This window comes from Achroia grisella, unplaced genomic scaffold (assembly GCF_030625045.1).
Source record: "Achroia grisella isolate CSIRO2021 unplaced genomic scaffold, CSIRO_AGI_Agris_v1 utg152, whole genome shotgun sequence".
Lineage (NCBI taxonomy): Eukaryota > Metazoa > Arthropoda > Insecta > Lepidoptera > Pyralidae > Achroia > Achroia grisella.
Window position 1 is genome coordinate 112,619 of NW_026712648.1, and position 20,209 is coordinate 132,827.

The window sequence follows — 20,209 nt, forward strand, 5'->3', positions numbered from 1 at the left end:
GCTCTAATTTAAATATAATATATAATAATTATTCGTTATTTTTTTTCATTTTACCAATTATCTCACTAGAACAAAATACATTACACAAGTATTCAGCATTCGGTCTAAAATCGGTCTAATTCGGTTTATTTGTAGATAATGGGTAGTCGGCCGAATAATATAAAAGCAGTCGGATAGATCGAATACCAAATAGTAACAGAATAATACCTAGAAAATGTAACATATAGTAATACTTGTGCCACCTGAACTAGTATATAATTGTACTGTATCTCAGGTGCAACAAATTCCCAGTTAACACATGCAAAAAAATAAAGGAATTAAACGCCAGATATACTATTATTCATTGCTGATTCTGAATCAGTATTGTGGTTTTTTCCACAACTAATATATTGATCTATTTAAAAAGTCACTGCAACTGTATTTTCACATACTTCCACGAGCAATCGTTACTAGTTTAATTAGTATTTTTTAGTCTATTGATCAAATGAAACTTTATATTTATCAATAAAGGAAACATTATATTAAATAGTGCTTAGGTACTATTAAGTGTACTAATCATTCACCTTTTTATATATTCAATACCTATATATAATTTTGTTGAATGTCTAAGAAGGAATCTCATAAAGAAAGTACATAGGTACTGGCAGTCTACCAGTGACTTACGGTTCTTACGGTGACAGCTCTTAACAGAATATAAAATAATGAAATTTCATCAAGAGTAATTTTCTGAAAGAAATTTAACTTTTTTATAATTGCGATTATATTTTACTATACCCAAAATGAAGTATAGAGATGAACCTAATATGAGCGATACCACGATATTAATGAGTGTAGAAGATCTGATAAATAGAGCTATGGGTCCACCAGATGTAAATACAAAGATTTTGATTTTTATGATAACTGTTAGGCAAATCATGAACTATTCACTACCAGACTAAGCCATGTTACGTAAAGAAGTGTAGAGGTTTTAATCAATAATTATAATCTACTTGGGATAATGATTGACTTTGCTTGGTTGGCAGCGTTTGAGACTCATAATTTGTAACAACACTGCGTATTGTACTACTGACAGGCTACTATAAGTTCCGTTTCGAAGGGTGAACCTTTGAATAGGAACTTAGCTTGTCAGTTATTATACACATACAGGAACAGAATATTTATCATTATAATATTTTAGTTATGAGCTCCTGATATTTATTTTAAATATCCTGTTTATAACTGCCAAAAAAGTTTAAAAACTGCTATATAAAATCACTGAGAAAGATTATTAAAGTATAATAAATAAAATTATAATAAAATTTATTTACAGAAAAATGTAATAAATTACAAATTAGTGCAGACAGTTCTTCACATTCTTGCACGACAAATGCGCATGCTCGAACAACGGGTGGAGGTCAGAATTGAAGAGCATCTATCACCTCGTGAGAGAAGAGAAAAGACTAAAAAAGTAGAAATATCTACTGATAGCTCATCTAGTAAGAGTTCACGACCTCATACTTCTAAAGGCCGTATGGGAGAGATTTCAGAAGAAACTGAACGAGATAAAGAGAAAGAAAAATCAGAACGACCCATTTATAAAGGAGAGCAAAAACAATATACAGAAATAGATACAGCAATAAAAAGTACACATAAGGAAATAGAAATAGAAGAACAGGATGAAACGACAAAAAGTGAAAAGGGTACCAAGCAAAAAGCAAAACAAAAGACAATTTCTAAGAAAAGGGATAAAAGTGAGAAAGAACTAATAAAGGAGGACGAGAAAGAAGAACTAGAAATGTTAAATGACAGAGAAAAATCTGAAAAAGTAACAGTAAAGGAAAAGGAGAGAGAAGAGCGATCAACTGTTAAGGACAAGGAAAAGGTTGTAACAAAGGAAAAAGTGAAAGCGGAAAAAGCTATTTCCAAAGAAAGGGAAGACAAAGCAAATATTGTTTCTAAAGAAAGACCAGGGGAAGATAAAAAGGAAACTGAAGATAAAGTAATGAGGAAAGAAAAGGAAAGGTCTGAAAAAAATGCTACAAAGGATAAGCAAAAAGACGAAAAAGATACACTGAAAGAAAAGGAAAGAGAAGAACAAGGTGGTATTAAAGATAAAATAAAGGAATTGAAAGTTCAAGATAAGGTTGACAAAACTGCTACTACATATAAAAAGAAAGAAGAATATCAAAAGTCGGATAAAGTAACACCTAAAGAACGAGAAAAGATGGAAACAGAAGCAATAAAAGAAAGGGATATGGAGGAGAAGTTGTTGCAGAAAGATAAAGAATTAGCGGAGATGGCGGCTAAAACTAAATTAAAACGTGATAAGGTTAAAATTTTAAAACTGACTTATTCGATACGTATCCGTATTTTATGTATCGAATAAGTCAATTTTATTTACATGTTACACTTAGTATTTATTATTTCTGGTATATCTCTATTATAAATAATTTAAATCGATTAGCGAGTGTTAGCAGGGCCTTTGATGACGACAAAACTATGGAGCAGAAGAACAATAGTGATGAATACCGCCTAAAGAATGGAAACCTCAAGTGACGATGGGAACCAATAATTGATGATGAAAAATGACGCTCGAGAACCAACCCCGCGATGACCAGTATAGTGTAGTGTAATGTTTAATGTATTTGGAATGACAAATAAGCTGACGGCCGACCTAAAGATACTACGGAAATCACGTTAGCATGTGATTTCCACGAGGCTAAGATGTGATTAAAGAGACTAAGATATCATGTCCTGTTCACTTGTAATTTCACTATCTAATCACTCCCTAAAATCTAAACACAGCTTACACAGAAGCTGTTAGGCAGCTAAAGTAAGTGAGATAGGAGCCCTCTCATATATTTCACGTAGTTTATTTCTGGTAATTAAAATCTTACTAATATTATAAACGAGGAAGTTTGTGAGTGCGGAAGGATGGATGGACGGATGTTTGTTACTCTTTTACGCAAAAACTGCTGAAAGGATTTTAATGAAACTTTGCAATAATATAGCTTACCATCTGAATAACACATAGGCACAAATCACAAATTTAACGCGGGTGTAACCGCGAGCATAGCTAGTAAGGAATAACTTTGTGGTTCCATTGAGCTTATTAATGTTCGCAGGAATTATGATATATTTTTCTAATTGCATTAAAGTTCAGAAAATTTAAGATGTTTTCTTCTGTTTAGAAAGGTAAAAGCCGGGTTGGATCAAGAACGAGTATTGTTATATCAGGTTGTAATTTTCTTACTTAATTATTGTATAATGCAGTACATACACTTAATCAATGTTTGTATGACATAAGAATGTTTGTTACTAAATTACATTTAAAGGACTGGATAGATTTAATATCATTTTGGATATCAGAAAGACGTGCACTTGTTTATAAATTGTCGGTATGGCATGACGTATTAGTAGGTAGTAGGTCCAGATGTGAAAGATGCCTGTGAAAGTTTACTTATTGATTTCTGTTTCCTCAGAGGTGGAGCGACAAAAAGAGAAGGTGTTAGTAGGTAAATATTGTACGTATATGTCAAATTTAATATTTGCTCAGTACCTATAGTTACTAATTTGTTTATGTGACTTTCAGTTGAGAAAGGGCCAACGACACGTGTTGGTATGTTAACGTATTTTAAATATTTACAAATATAAGTATGTATACACATCCGATATCTATACGTAATATTGAAATAACCGGTTTTTACTACATGCATATGAATATAAATACGGTACCCACATACACCAAAATAACATTTTTTACAATTTTTGTCTGTCTGTCTGTTTGTTCCGGCTAATCTCTGAAATGTCTGAACCGATTTTAATTGAATGATGATGAATAAAATCCTGTCTTTTATTGGCAGGTAGCTGACGTAATAACGAGTAATTTAGGCTGCCGTTATTTTAGAAAAAATCTTTTATTTTTGAAAAATAAAGCTAATTTCCACGCAGAAGAAGTCATTTGTACAGCTACCAGCTAGTTAGTAAATAAGTAGATTAAATTACGAGAACACGATAGATCCTGTTGTTCATCACTAGGAAGTCGTAATAAGCCGACAGAAGAAGAACGAAAAGATAGGGAAAACATTCCGTTGGATATGGTGATTGATTAGTGATGAATGTTTATGAATTTATCAGGATTAGGTACCTGATATATTATAGTCGTTAAATAATACAAAATAATTTCTAGAAGAGACCGATTTGACAGTTTATATTACTAGTAATAGTGGAAATACAGATAGAAGTAACTTTTATTCAAATAAACTTAATATAAGCACTTTTAAATCGTCATATTTTTTATTCTAACTCATTTAGACTTACCACAAGAAGATTGAGCAATAATCTTGGGTCTCTTTAAGTTACATAAATGTTGTTCAGTTATATTTTTTTTATTTTTTGAGTAGGTGACAAATATTAAAGCTTACGTTAGTAAATAAATAGTTATTTGAGTAACAAAACAAAATTATGCATAGTTATCTGAACAGACCAGTCCCTACAAGCAGCGCCTCTTCACAAGTATAACGGGCGCGCCAGACATTATTGTGGTTACCATAGTTTAAGAAGCCCGGTGACCAAAACCGAATAATATTTGCCATTTGCTTGTATTAACATTTAATACGCTTTAATTATATAAACATTATTTTAATATATTTACCACTGGTAGATTCGCGAGGACGTGAAAGCCTAGAAGTGGTTACACGATCCGAATTTGAAATCCTCGAAGCTTTAGTGAATGATTTAAAAAAGAATGTTGGTCCATTGCCAACACCAGCACTGCCGGATAACAAACAACTGAGATCCGAACTGGCTAAAGGCAGTGCTTCTCTTATAGATATCATGAATGCTATGCAGGTAAACATGCTTATTTAAATGTTTGTACGTCTATTAAGTTATCTGTGAATTGTCTAGATTACAAGTACGTAATCCAGATACAATAACACAACTTAGTATACTTTAGTAAATCTTTGCTATTTAAATTATCTTAGTTACAATGAATAAGGCACTGGTAGGAGCTATTTTTTGTATTTTATAATAAAAAAAAATGAAATATTAATCGACTTGATTTAAATATAAGAGTGAACAGAATATCAGCAGGTATGTATTGGGTGTATATACCTCACTTCTATATTTTTTTCTAACATTTCACCAGACAAATATCTACATGTGTCTGGTGAATGAAGAATCTACATAAAACAGTGAAAATAAATTTTGAAAAAAGTGAGAGCGTATCAATGCTTAGATGGTCGATAATTTTTAGGTGAAAGCTCGTGTAGAAGCAGCTGAACAAGCTATTGGCCGTATGAGTGAGTTACTCACAGAACTAGCGGCAGTAGGTGCTCTGCCCGAAGATTTCGCTAACAGAATTGTAGAGGTTCAGTTTGAACCACTTGACACTTTGAAGCCGACTGACACCATAGAGACGCATGACGCATTTGAGCTACCGTTGGACACATCAGACGTAAGCCGTCTAAAATATTTTCTTTCTTATTTTAGATCATAATTTCAATTATAGTCACGGGTGTCATATTATAATGTGATGTCTGTAATACTATTAATATATAACGACGGTTACTTCTTACCATCATTCATTGCCTTTAATCTTCTTTTTAAAAAGATACATCAAAGTAATTTTATTATTAAGCAAAAGCACTCCATTTTTCAGGATAAATCTCGAATAACTCCCGGTAAATCAGTAGCTATAGACCCGGCTTCGATCAAGTCAGTTGCTCCGAGATCTGCGCAGTCGGTGGTATCGCCTTTCAAAGCCTCAGTCGGGATGCCATCCCTAGCTTCACGCTTCTCCACCGCGCCAACGTTGTCATCTTTGCCTAAAGTTACTCACGTAGAGATGGAGTTAGTGTTTTTTTAAGTTAATCACACAAGAACAAAACAAACAAAGTCGGCTACATTTATAAACATCTATTAACGTTAATCAAACGACGTAATATATAACGCATTATAATGTGATCTATATATTATTTTATTAAAATAAAATAATAGAAGGTAAGAAAATCCGAGTATTTGGAGTGTAGTTTTCTAACGTTTCTTAATATAGATTTATCATTTATCATACACAGTTTTCGCGGCGAAGCGGTGACGCTACCAATTACATACACAATAGTGTAGTACTGTTTTAATAACTCATTTAATAAGAAAATGTTATTTTTTTCTAGTGATGCTCTCCGTTCTCTAAAAGAAGATTTATCAAGAAATGTAAATCTAATAGTCTCGAAAGCTTCAGCAGCCGCAGACATGGCAGTGTCTATGGCGAAATCAGTTTGTTAGCTTATTTTTATAATAATAATAATAATAATTTATTTAAAGCAACAAAAAGGTTCATATAATGTTATTAACAATTTTTATACAATCTAATATTAGTCAAGTACCGAGTATATATTTTCTTCTATTCTATCTACAAAACCTTGGCTATAAAAATAAAAAGTACCTAGATTGGTGTAATATTTAATCTACTTAATACTATTTTTATATTATGATTAAACGGATGGAAAAAGGACAGATTTAAAACTGCTTATAGTTAAATTTATTTAAATACTAGCTGTTCCCGCGACTTCGTCCGCGTGGAATTTAACATTATTTTTCTAAAATAAATGAATTTTTCTAAAATAAAAGTAGCCTAAGTTACTCCTTATTACATCAGCTACCTGCCAAAAAAAAAAGTCCCGTCAAAATGGGTCCAAACATTTCAGAGATTAGCCAGAACGAAGAGACAGACAGACAGACAGACAAAAATTTAAAAAAATGTTATTTCGGTGTATTCATCTTATTTATATTCATATGCATGTACTAAAAAACGGTTATTTCACACAGACATTCCAATTTTGTTTATGTGTATAGATAAGTAGATTACTAATGAATGAATGAATGAATGAATGGTATTGAATTCCACGGTAGGTACTGTTTGCGTATAGTAGCTTGTTTTTTAATAAATGAAAATTAATGGAAATGTTTACAACGGTTTTAGCGCATTAACAGTACACGCTGACGGGGCACCAGTGGAGGATGAAGTCAGTTCAGTTAGCCCATCGTGGTAAATTCACTAGGAATTGTTGGGAAATCTACAATTACGGTTTTTTAGAGCGATGACGTGGAGTTCGATTTTGGAATTTGAAATCTCTATTTCCCATTATTAATAATCTTTACCCCATAAAACGACATCACATGTGGACTTCTCACACACACATCTCTGAATGTTAAAAACATGTGTTTTTACATTTATAGCTGAAAAGCTGAATGTGGCAGTACAGTTAAACACGCGTGTATCGACGTTACACTCACTCGTATCCGACTATTCAGAACAGCTCAGTGGTTTCGATGCCGGACTTTCTACTCAGGTAATTAGTTTCTATGATATTCAATTTTTTTTTACACATTTGGATAATAGACTCGAATGCAGGAATGGAATAATGACCGCACATTATTACGATATGCCCATACATGATTTATTTCGCTATATATCCCTTTATATATTAATGGCTATATATTAATGTTTTAGATGCAAGGTTTCCAAGACCAAATAGACCAACTGCGATCAGATTTAAAAGATGGACTAACACAGCTCGAGCAAGTAAATAATAATGCTGAAACAGTAGGTAAGATATTATTATATATTTCATATATTGATGAAACAGAGTTATTTCTATCCTAACATTACAAATGCGACAGTGAATTTGTTTGTTACTTTTTCACACTTAAACCGCTGAATTAATAATTATGACAAATTTATTTTACTATATTTTGTAAATATACACATAATTTACATAGAAAACACCCAGACCGATACAAACAATCATACGCATAAATACAAATAGTTGTACCAAGTGAGAATCGAACCTGCGACCATTGGAAAGCAAGATATTGTCTGTCTTCAATAGAAGATCAGAAGTCAAAACGACAGGTTTTAGAATTTTGACCCTATATATTTGCACTACATCCACCTCGTACAAAGACAGGTTTAAAATTCTTGAAATTGAATTAATATTTGAAAATTCTTTTGTTATTATTAAAGTTAGTCGGGTCCTAACACGAATAATTATATGTTGAAAGGTCTATTAAAATTTATCTCTCGCGACGTTTCGACTTGTTTGCACTGGCTGACTATCACTGAAACATGACTGGGGTACAGCGATGTCAATATTAAATTAAAACAGTATTAAAACCCGATTAATCATATGAATAATGTGTACTAAAGACGAAAACTCTTTTGAATAATTTATTTTAACTGCGCAGCGGTGATGGACCTCACGGAGCGTTACGGGGGTTTGGTCTCCGAGCTGGATCATACATTACACCTGCATAAATCGCTCACCAGCTTCCAGAAGCAACTTGGCGATGAGTTACATGTATTTATCTGAAAACATTTTACTGTGACGTCATAAATGCGAAAGTGTGTTTATCTCTCAGTTTACTCTTTTATAACTAAACGACTGAATGGTTTAATGAATTTTTGACATATTGATCTTCGTAACCTAGTCTTTACGAGGACGGACGTCTATCACACAGGATAGCCATCTTATGTATAAAATATAATTGAAATAGATGATAAAATTTAATGGAGGGAAACGGTAAAATATAAATAATGTAATACCTATATAAATAATTTTTACTAGTGTAGATCAGGATCGAAGACTTTAATTGTTAAGGTCGTGGTGAAAGCAAAATATCACATACAAATTTTTCGCTTTGCATATTGAAGTCATAGTGGCAACGGGGCGAACCTATCGCCGTAGGTATATATTAATTTAGTTTGTTTACATGATCGGAATGTTAGTCCAAAATATCATATATTTTTTTATATCATATGATTAGTTGGGGTTAGAAACTGTTAGGTCACGGCGCTGACTCTCTTCTACAGCGATAATGAACAAAGTGTTCTAATAACTAAATTTCTTTAATTGTAGAGTCTTGTGGACAGCGTAGAAATGTTAAGAGAACAGAAAGCTGATCGGGATGAGGTTTTGGATGGACTTAGAGATAAAGTAAGTCAAGTAACAACTCATGTCACGTGATGACATTATGATATACCACATAGAAATATTTTATTACTGTAGAATGTGATTATTTAATCTATGCATGGAGACAGCAGTTAACTTAATGATTTAGATTGAAGTCAAATATCAATATTAACGAAATAAAGCTAAAAGGTTTGAAAACGCTAATCTTGAGCACTGTGATTCCAAAACGAAAAATGCTTTAAGTGTTAGCTAGTTTGACTTTTAGTATAGTACATTTATCGACAATTACAGTAGTGGGTCATATATATAACATCACGCTTTTAGCAATAGATTATCATCACTGAAAAAATATGTAAAAACTTGGAAGATATTAGGTAAATGAATTAGCGCGGGGCATCCAAGTAGTTTAAAGTCGCATTTTTTTATTGGTGATGGATGAATGGTACATTATCCGTCTGCCCTAACGGTATACCCTGTGGCACCAGTGGGGATGTTAGTATGGTATCTTCAAAATGAATGGATGGAGATGGTTCTAAGCTATAATTTCTTAGTTCTTCTTTTCATTCTATTTATGAGTATGATTGTTTGTATGTACCTATATCTAGGTCTGGATGTTTATTATGTACCTATGCATTTACAAAAAAAATAAGTATGTATATCAGTTGTCTTGTATCCATAACATAAGCTCTGCTAACTTGGGACTAGATAGCGCTATGTGAATTGTCCAGGATTATTATTATTATTATTTAATTTTATAGGCAGATAATTCACGACTGGCTGGTTTGTTGAGCGAATTGGAGTTCGCTGCCTCTCGTGCTGAACTAGACAGGCGACTTGAAATCTGCTATGAGAAGTTCTATAAACAGGACAGTGTTTGGATGGTATGTTGCTATCTTCTCTATGTATTTATATGAGTTTAGAAATTATGATTGAATAATGGGGAATTAGTTTTTTTAGAATGTATTATATGTATTTTATAACAGATATGGAACAAATAAATAAATTTATTTCCCATGCAAAAACACAGTATCATTGGATAAATCTATTACTATTCTGACAGGAAGCTATAAAGGATTTGTCTCAGATGGTTGGCAAGAAAGCAGAACTGATGCAGTTGTTGTCAACCCAAGATGAGACACAACAGCAGCTACGGGAGCTGCACGAGAAGTTGCACGTACTTGCGTTAGCACTTGGCGAACCCAAGGTCTATACTAAACTATAAGCAGTATTTTTTAAGTAATTTAATACTAGCAAGCAACTGGATACTGAGTGATTTCTATCCACTAGACCTTTCGGAATTCCATCCATTGTGATAACTATTGGGCTTGTGGGCTCTGAACAATTATTTTTAAGGTGTGGTGTGTGTAAATCTTGAAAACCATATATACTGACCGAGGGTGATCGGTGGGGAGTATTGGAGCAGTAATTGCCGAAGTCCCGGGGTCGCGGTAGCATTCTGTTGATAATATTGGCTCGAAAGGTTAATATTTTTTATATATATTTTGACATAAATTCAAAATATTCTTACTTCATTGCTTTCGATCTTTCTAACATATTATGCCTCAACTCCGGCTGATAAACGCAACAACTAACCTTTTTTTTTATCGTTTGGAAAAAAACTTTATAATACCGTCCCCACGGCAGAGATATTCTTATTGTTATTCTCCTTCTTCCTTCTTCTTGAGATTCTTACCCAATAAGAATCCTCAAGGCCACATATTTATACAAGCGTTATTGTCGGAGTGGCGAGGTCGGGTTAGCATTCTACCGCGTCTTCGGCGGCGTTGGCCCGTTCAGTAGATGGTCCGTTCTCGCTCTTAGGGTGACCTATTTCAGCCTACTCAAAACGGAACAATTAACCTAACCTGTCAAAATTACGGTAATAGGCTGCTATTCTAACACGAAAGATATGTCGAGATGCTACTTGCGGCGCATGCATGGTACCGGCCCTGATGGAGGCCGTGGAGGTAAATCACGGAGCGCCGCCCCCACTGCCTGCCCTGAGACCGCGACCCACCGGAGCCCCTGCTGAGGAGTCCGCACTCTGTCTGAAAGAGTGGAAATTGCCTGAATATGCGGATGATAGGTAATAATAATATAGTCATTAATAACTTCGTGATTTAAATAATATTGTAAAAATGAATATGTGTCTGTTCGTTTTTATTTTCTTACAACTCAAGCTCGACAGATTTGAATGAAAATTTATATTATGTATAAGCGTATAGGTTGTCTCTTTTATCTAAAAAACGCATGTGAAATAGGGGTAACAATAAGTTTTCTAACTACTGCATATATTCAAACGTTATGTGCTAATGCAGGCTTACTTGGATAAATCATGTAAACGTTTTGAATCGCTTGTCTTTTAGAAAATTTTAGGGAATTGGCAAAACTTTTACGTTTAACTTAAGCTACTTATTTACTTTTTAATTAAACAAAAAATTATGTCACACCATTTTCTGTGATTTTAACCTGTCCCCCTATTCCTCACAGCTGATCACGTTTTTGTAGTTAAGTGTTTTAATACTAAAATTGAAATGTGATGCCTTGAAATCTAGGATCGGTCCATGCAGGATGGGAGGAGGAGAGCCCTAAATGAAACCAAGCACATTTTGGGAAAAGGGGTTGGTAGTAATGTGGACTAAAATGTCAATTGAGTAGAGGGGCTTACTAACCTGACTACATCCTTTATCATCCCCCACTGGTGCCCCATCAGCGTAAACTGTTAGCGCAGTCGGGGTGTATCATTCCATTATCATCCATAAAAAAATACATTTTGTTAAGCTTTGTCGAGTTGTGTGATAATTTCAGAATGGCCTCTTTTGGATATGATTTTAGGGATCACGTATGCCATCGCTGGTGTGGAGGCTCCCATACTATTATCTCAGATGCGGTGACACATCGACAAGCGCTACCACTGCAGTTGCAGTCTATACCCACCAAACGGTTCACTGGATATGGCTCTGATGGAAAAGTACGCTTGGAATAATCTTACAAATATTATAAAGGTGGAACTGTATGAGTGTCACTGTGGATCCATCCATTCGATGGATGTATGTTACTGTTTTAGACAAAATCTACTGAATGGGGTTTAATGAAAGTTTACAATAACTTATATACAACAGAATAACACAGACAGCATAAGCCTACACACAAGCAACAGAATAAGCTATAAATTTCACGCGGGTAAAATCGCGAGCACATAGTATCTGATATTTTATTAGTTCACTAACTACATCTTCATTTTTAAAAATCTTTTTATTTTATTTAAATGATTTAATATTTTTAAAAAAGCAGTTTTTCAGTACTAGTGCTATTATTGAATTCATTGCCAACATATTTTAGCAATAGAATGTTATATTAGCCCTGATCAAACTAGCGTATATTCATTACTAGAAAACATTAGGGCTCTCTGCTAAAAGTTAGTCAAACATCAGCTATGTCACAACAGTCACATTTAGCTTTATATAATAATTAGAATTTTTAAAGCAGTTGAGTATTTCTTGAGTTTTTCCAATAAGAACAAGTTGGAACCCACATATCTACTTTCACTATTTCCGTATACAGTCGTATATGATGGAAGAAGAGCTTGATCCATGTTTGGAGTGCAACCCAGTTGTGGATCAATCTAAGGAAGCTCCACTACCCTCCGAAGAAGGCGACGGTGATCACGGTGAGCAATACCAGTTTATATTGCTTCCATTTTTTATGTATTGCGAGTGTATATTAGTGGCAACTGTCGCCTATATACATAAACAGCATCACACACATGTTATGTTCGCTGTACCCTTCAAGTGTCGATGTCTTGCCTATATACACTGTAATTTCACTGCTATATCTCAAAATACAAATTATACAAAGCGATATATATATAAGTTAGTCATTATTGGAAGTGTCACCCCTGTTGTTTCAATGAAGAGCCGTATACTTTTTTGCCACTGTTGTGATTTAAAAACTTTTTGTAAATATTTGTATAGAATAAATTGCAAATACAAAGAAAACAAAGTGTTCATAATATTAACAGGAATGTTATAGTGGTATTCATTTATTTCAGGTATTTTGAAAACTTCAGGGCCAAGTCGAAACTACTAGCGAATTTATATAATATTGAGATGAATAAAATAATTTTACTTACGTAATGTTTTAGTCGACATCCTGATAGTTATTGAATAAAGTAAATATTTTGTCTAAATTTTTATTTATTAATTTTCAAATTATTCTCATTTGAGAAACTTTTATTTTATTTTACCTATTTTCGTTCTATGCACCGATAGCATTATTGTACGTTGACTTGCAGATTACAAAGATGCTATAAACATATCTCAGTACAGAACAATACACAATAGAAAATATAAGAAAAAAGAAAAAGATACAATAGCAAATTGTTCAGTCAACCTGCTTTTTAGTTACTCAAAGAAACCTGGTTAAAAAGGAAGGTGGTTATTGTTGAAACAGCTATTCTGCAGAAGACGTAATATCCCTGGACAATTCACAAACGCCATCTAGTTCCAAGCCAAGCAATCCCAAACTTGTGTTAGGCATACCAGATAACTGATATAAATATGTATTTTTTTTCTGTAAATACAATAATAAAAATAATCATACTCATGAACACTTGTGGTGTTTAGACTAGCTGAAAAATCGAACCCGCGACCATCGGCAGTAAAGCGCTATACTTAGGTACTGTATTAATTTTCTTGACTAGCTTAGTTCGCTTATTGACACTGATGTATCTTGGTATACTGATTTAAAAATATTTTGGAATCCAGTTCAATAAAACAAACTTAAAATTTTAATTGAAGTTCTCTCTCTCAATGCATTAGTGAAAATTACGCCAAAATCAGTTATAGTTCAAATAATAATTTCAGAAACATTTTAACTGTAAAATGTTTATGAAATAAAAAGACGCGCAACACGTACAAAAATTTAAACTATAATTGTTTTTGGTTCTATTGGGTTGATAACTTAATAGCAGTTTAACTTCTATTACGTTATATTGTTATCAACCGTAGGTACAGTACTATACGTACGATAGTCATCAGTTACATGTTTATTATATGTATAGATTATCAGGCAGGTTTTAAAATGAAACACTAGGCAATTACATTTTATTTTTTAATTGTTGTAATAAATAAATAATTTACATCTTCACGAAAGCATATTTACAACTTAATTAAGCCATAATTTAAATAAATAATGATTTTGATAGAATAATAAATTGTTCCAAATTTTTAAAGTACAACTCAAAGAAGATATGATATCTTTATAACGTAGTTAAATATGGTTTAATTATAATCTTAACTATGATAAATATTTGGTAACAAATAAATAAAAATCCAATTAATACATGGATATGTTCGTGTGAATCATATTTTTTTTAGGTAAATACAACCAGTATGACAGATTATATAGGTAAAGTACAGATAAAAAGTTTTTTACCGTTCCATGTTTTCTAATGCACGATAATATTTGATTATTGAAGTTATTTGTTATAAAAACATATTTTATAGTAAATGTGTTTAAACTGAACTATTACTTCAATGTTTAAACTTCTACTTCATTATTCATTCTATTGATAAATAAGTATCTACATTCAGATGCTGAATACGTTTCTATACACGATTTGTAAGTCTTGTTACAATATTGTAATAACTATCTATACCTACATATACAAAAATAAACGAACAAATATTAATTGAAGTAAGATATCCCTACCTAAACTTTATCAATAAATATTTCTAACGAAATCACTCACATTTCACCAGGAAATGTGTTTTAAATATAAATTAAAATTATTTAATAGTGAGCGTTCTACACGTGTGTGGTTAAAAATATTACTTTCATTCAAATATATTTTTATACATAATAATATTTTTGAATACAATTATATTATTTTGTTCGGATGTATATATTTAGTGCGGCACTATCAGTACATATATCTACTGGTAAAAAAGATCTATGTGTTCGAGATAGCTTTAAAATTAAAATGGACATTTTAATTAGAGGCCAGGAAACTAAATAATTTAAATTTAAGGCTACTTAACCAAACATGTCATTGATATGCGAATAAGTAATTTTATTGAAGTTGTTCTAATATGTTTCTATTTCAGATATTTAAAAAATATTTCAAATCTAATATATTCTTATACATACTCGTACTACACTAAATATATATATTTATAAACAACATATATTTAAGTAATAAGCTGCTCATGCTTTTGTTCATTGTACACAGTAGGGAAAAACGCATTGACTACTTTAGTTCTTTTTTCACTTTCGTAAGCTGGTGACACCTTCTGAAATAAAATTATAAAATATCACTATAAATGATACTAGTATAATAATAGATAACGTGATCAATAATAATATCTCAGGACAATTCCTAAAGCGCCATCTAGCCCCAAGCCAAACCAAGCTTGTACTATATTATAGGTAGGTACTAGATAATTGATATAAATACTTAGATATTTTTTTGTATATACATAATAATAATAATTAATTATAGTTTTAGGTTGCATTACATAATTACGTTGTACATAAGAGTAAACACAATTTGAACATACAAGTGTAATTGGGCCACCTGAACTAGTATAGAATTATATTGTATCTCAGATGTCACATACCTTCCCAGGGTGCATAATTTTTCATTTATTAACATTTGCATTTACACAATATACTATATATTCATAATATATATATAGAAAACGCTCAGATACAAATAATCATAATCAAGAATAAAAATGTTTGTACCGTGCAAGGTATCGAACCCGCGACTATAGTAAGGCGGTGTGCTAAAACCACCGATGCCGTTAATAACAAAACATAATTATTATTGTTGTATCAATGAAGATAGGCTTTTGTGCCTATTTGTATCGAAAATCTTTCTAGAATGTTTTGTCCATGTCATGATATGTAATGAAGTCATATTTATTTATTGTCTTTATTTTACATTATAATTTGATATGATTTAGTATCTGGATTTATGTAGTTATGAGGTAGATTTCGGTGTATCATATATGTTCGCCGCACTATATTATCTTGAAGTAAGTAAATTACCGATCGATAGATTACATATTCACAACATATAGAAACTTATAGTTCTAAGAAACTTACTAAACATACTAATAATTACAATTAATATGTTATAGGTTTCATGTATGAGTAATGTTCTAATATATTGCCTATTTATTAGCTTTTCTAGTTTATATTATTAACTTATCATTTTTCTAAATTTATCTAAATATATTTTTTTATTTCAGTACACAATGAAGCTCGTTTATGTTTTGATGGACTTAATACAAAAATTTCAAACAAAATTCTTAGAAATTGCTATATGCTAGGTGTCCATAACAAAATATATCTCTTTATCAATATGACAAATATCATCGCACATGACTGTGTGCGATGATATGAAGATGATGTGAAGCATAAATATTTATTTATTTATCATTAACTATGTCAATGATAAATTATAAAATATTAATCCAATCAGTTATTTTAATAAACTTATATAGGTATATCATGCTTGGGGTGCATGATACAAAGTAAGAATACATGCTTATATTATTAGTGTTTGTCTTTCTATTTCTATATCTACAGGATTAGTCTTAAAAAATATAAACAAACCTGTGGCTAGGTGTAATTCATATTATGCGAACAATTATCAACAAGTAAAAGAAATTGAAAATATTTATTATTAATCACTCCACTTTCTTTTATATGAAACCTCTTTTCTGTTCAGGCTGTGTGGTTGTGGAACTCACTTTGCACAATCTACACTAGCTTCAAAGTACTATACCTATACCTAATTATGGTTTCTTGGTGCTGCGTTCTTATTGTTCATGGGTTTACCTATAATTTCATTTATTACACTTTTCTTTGCAATAAACATACATAGATAATAAGTTTCCCACATATTTAGCAACATGAAGTGAATGAATCTCTATTAAAGTTCAGTTTAATCTTTATTAAACTGAACTTGAATAGACAATCCTCATCCGTTCAACGTTCGTTTCTTCACCACGTTCGTGCTTAATTCCACAATGGACTAATTGACCTGGCTTCATGCTCATCTTATCTCTCTCCACTAATGCTCCGTCAGCATATATCGTTAACACCGGCGGGTGCATCCATTCCATTATTACTTAATTTTTTCTCTTTTACGATTACTATATACACTTGGACGGTGTTCTTTTGTAACTGGAATAGCAAAAAGCCGATGGCCAACCTGATGCTAAGAAGAAACTACGGATATCTCATTTATTATGTTCTAGGTACTTTATTCTTGGTATCAATCATGTATTGCCATTCCAGAGAGTTAAAATGTCATGCCTCTTATCCTATAATTTCACTGCTTAATCTGCATACTACAAATAACACAGTCTATCTAATTAAATTGAATGGGAAAAATGGAGGTGCGTGCCTGTAATTACGTGTTGACCATCAGTGTGCATCGCATGTGACCATCAGTGGGCATCGCATCGGAACCGGCTGCAGTCGTGATCTCGACTCGCAGCCATCACGTCCCCGAGCTGGTGGGCTACAGTCGCAACGCTTGTACTTCCGCCCCGCGAGATCCTGGAAAAGTCAAAAAGATTAACTGAGTATACGCTCGGTAGGTACTCATTGCATGACTAGACTTGTTTGTTTCTTTGTAACGGCTAAATGTTAATGTTATTACCATAACATTAACATTTAGCCAAGATTTTAGTTAAAAATTATAAATTAATTGTAATTTTAGAATAAAGGCTTTATTATTATTAATAAGTAAGAAACTTTCGAGTATCTAAAATATTGCGGCATGGATTTTCCCATAAAATATTTAGAGATAGTATCAGTAAGTAAATCTTAACTTAGCTATCTACTGTGAAAAAAAACCGCATGGAATTACTTATTTATAAACAAAATTTACGAGGAAAACTTGCACTGTAAAGATTAGTATAACTCAATCTACGGTAGTAATTTGCTACCTATATTAATATAGATTTCGTATATATATCTAGTCAGTAGATTGTTTTTGTCACTGTTTGTCATTTTTTGGTCGATGATAATGATATATTTATACCGGATGAACTAATTATAATTAACAAAGGATTAGGACCAAATTACTATATGATAAGATCACTTAACGCGTTGTAGCGAAATCATACCAAACGTATAAAGAGTGTGTATTTTTTTAGATTCCAAAATAAATATTTACCATTCTAAGTTTATGATAGAACACAAAGTCTTCTATATCTATACTCTGTAATTTCACTCTCATATCTCATTATTTAAATAAGAATACGACTTTACCAGAGGTATAAAATTTCTACTTCTTTTACCTCTGATCTTTATTCTGTTTACCACATTTTGTTTTTTTTCTTTTGCTAAATCACTGAAACCTATTACTGGCTTTCTCTATGAATGTACTGTTGATTGAATGTATTAGATTGTAAGTTTTGAGTTTTCTAATAAATAAATAAATAAATAGACTTTAAGTAACTGTAGTTTCATGGGTACTATATATCACACCTATTTCACCAAGCAACTTGCTTTGTAAACTGTGTTACGATTATAGGGTGCAGATTAGGCAGTGCTATTATAGGATAAGACGTATGATATCTTAGTCCTCTAGATTGTCATCGCATGAGTGGTATCACGGGGCACATAAAAACCGCTGTGGGTGGTGTTCATGTATATAGGCGACTGTTACCTTTTACCTTTACATAAAAAAAAACTTGGTTTAATTATGTGACAATGTTGCTAATAATCCTTATTTGTAACAGATTAAAACCTACAATTTATAGAATAGATTATGAATAGAATACTTTATAGTTGCTAATCTGAATCGTAAAACATAGTTTGTAATCGCATCTTTCAAATGGTTCATACAAAATCACAAACTAATCGGTTTTTATATGATATTCATATGCAATTATATGCGATTAATTTACAAAAAGAGTTGATCGACGTCAAAATTAGTCGAGACACAAGAACGAGTAGACTGAAAGGGAGTTTTTTGAAAGTTGAAAATAGCTGTCATATATTTAATCATATTATATATCAATAAATATCAATTTAAGCATTCGGATATATTACAAACAGTAGTACATTCCCACCATGCCATCCGTGCATGATAGAGTAATGACAAAATGAATCACAGGGATATCGTGTCTCGTGTAAAATTATCACAATGATAACAACACTCCTCAATTACGTTATTCATAAACTTTTATCGTGTAATGTTGTTTATATATTGTGTGATGGTAAACAATTTAGTACAATTGACTGTATCATAGTACAGCTAGAGCCATAGATGTTAGTTGCTGTCTGGCGTTTTAAAAAGAGAATGAATAAATAATATATATAAATAACCCTGGACAATTAAAACCGCGCCAACTAGTCCCACGGTAAGAAGAGCTTGCACTAGACAACTGATATGAATACTTAGATATTTTTTTTATAAATACATACATAATATACGTAGAAAACACCAGACCGATACAAATAATCATACTCATGAATACAAATGTTTGCAAGGTGTGAGGAATCGTATTCGTGACCAGCGACAGTAAAGTGGCGTGCTTGACCGCTAGATCACCGATATCATTTATAATTTTAGATATCATATAATCTTGTTTATACATTAACTAATCTCTATTTCTTCTGGTCACGGCATAACGCGTGAACTTTTGGAATTCGCTAATGCTTTTGTATTACGTTTGTTATAGTCAGAAGAAGTTTCTGATCATATAAAATAATCAGAAAGTTGCACGGAACACTACAATATTCAACACAACACTAACTTTGGTTGGATCAGCCAGTCTTGTTTATATATTAGGGATTACGGTAATCAGTGGTTGCGTCTGAAAGCTGTAATTTTCAGTTATGTCCACTTGCGTTTTAAATGATGCAGAGGATGCGACTGTAAAACTGAATATATTGGAGATTCTTGGCAATCTCATTCTGAATTATTCAGTGCATCTGAAAAGCTATAGATTCCGACGGTTACGTCTGTAAAACATTTAATTTTGGTGGAGATCACGCGCCCTGAATGATTCAGTGGATGCCAAAAAGACAGATTCTGGTGGCTGTCTCGATGTTCCAGGCAGTTGGATATGATGACCATTGATTTCGTTAAATAAACTATTCGATTTTGTTTCTGGAATGAAACATATTCCCTTCAAACTCGTCGACTTTTTTAGAGTATCTAAATATGTATCTAAAATTTTTATTTAAGAGCATTCATCAAAGATTCTCGTGTCTCGTCCGTTAGCATC

General features: G+C 32.3%; 2 protein-coding genes across 2 annotated transcripts in view; one reads left to right on the forward strand and one right to left on the reverse strand.

Moving 5' to 3' along the window:
• Window positions 1-764: 764 nt before the first annotated feature.
• LOC131840916 (calponin homology domain-containing protein DDB_G0272472-like) lies at window positions 765-13,093 on the forward strand (the record flags this gene model as incomplete). Its single annotated transcript, XM_059189132.1, has 18 exons — window positions 765-869; window positions 1,310-2,339; window positions 3,462-3,494; window positions 3,572-3,598; window positions 4,643-4,830; window positions 5,237-5,437; window positions 5,642-5,832; window positions 6,153-6,259; window positions 7,219-7,331; window positions 7,493-7,589; window positions 8,227-8,339; window positions 8,898-8,975; window positions 9,710-9,832; window positions 10,012-10,155; window positions 10,838-11,037; window positions 11,787-11,922; window positions 12,516-12,621; window positions 13,003-13,093. Coding segments are annotated over 18 exons (3,030 nt in total), but the record flags the coding sequence as incomplete, so codon positions are not given.
• A 1,122-nt stretch (window positions 13,094-14,215) lies between these two features.
• LOC131840975 (uncharacterized) overlaps window positions 14,216-20,209 on the reverse strand; it is a 31,020-nt gene continuing 25,026 nt past the window's right edge. Inside the window, exons 3-4 of the mRNA XM_059189195.1 lie at window positions 17,371-17,525; window positions 14,216-15,244 (exon numbers count right to left, since the gene is read on the reverse strand). Of these exons, the coding sequence (XP_059045178.1) occupies window positions 17,414-17,525 (112 nt within the window). The 3' untranslated portion in view covers window positions 14,216-15,244; window positions 17,371-17,413. The remainder of the gene's footprint in view (window positions 15,245-17,370; window positions 17,526-20,209) is intronic.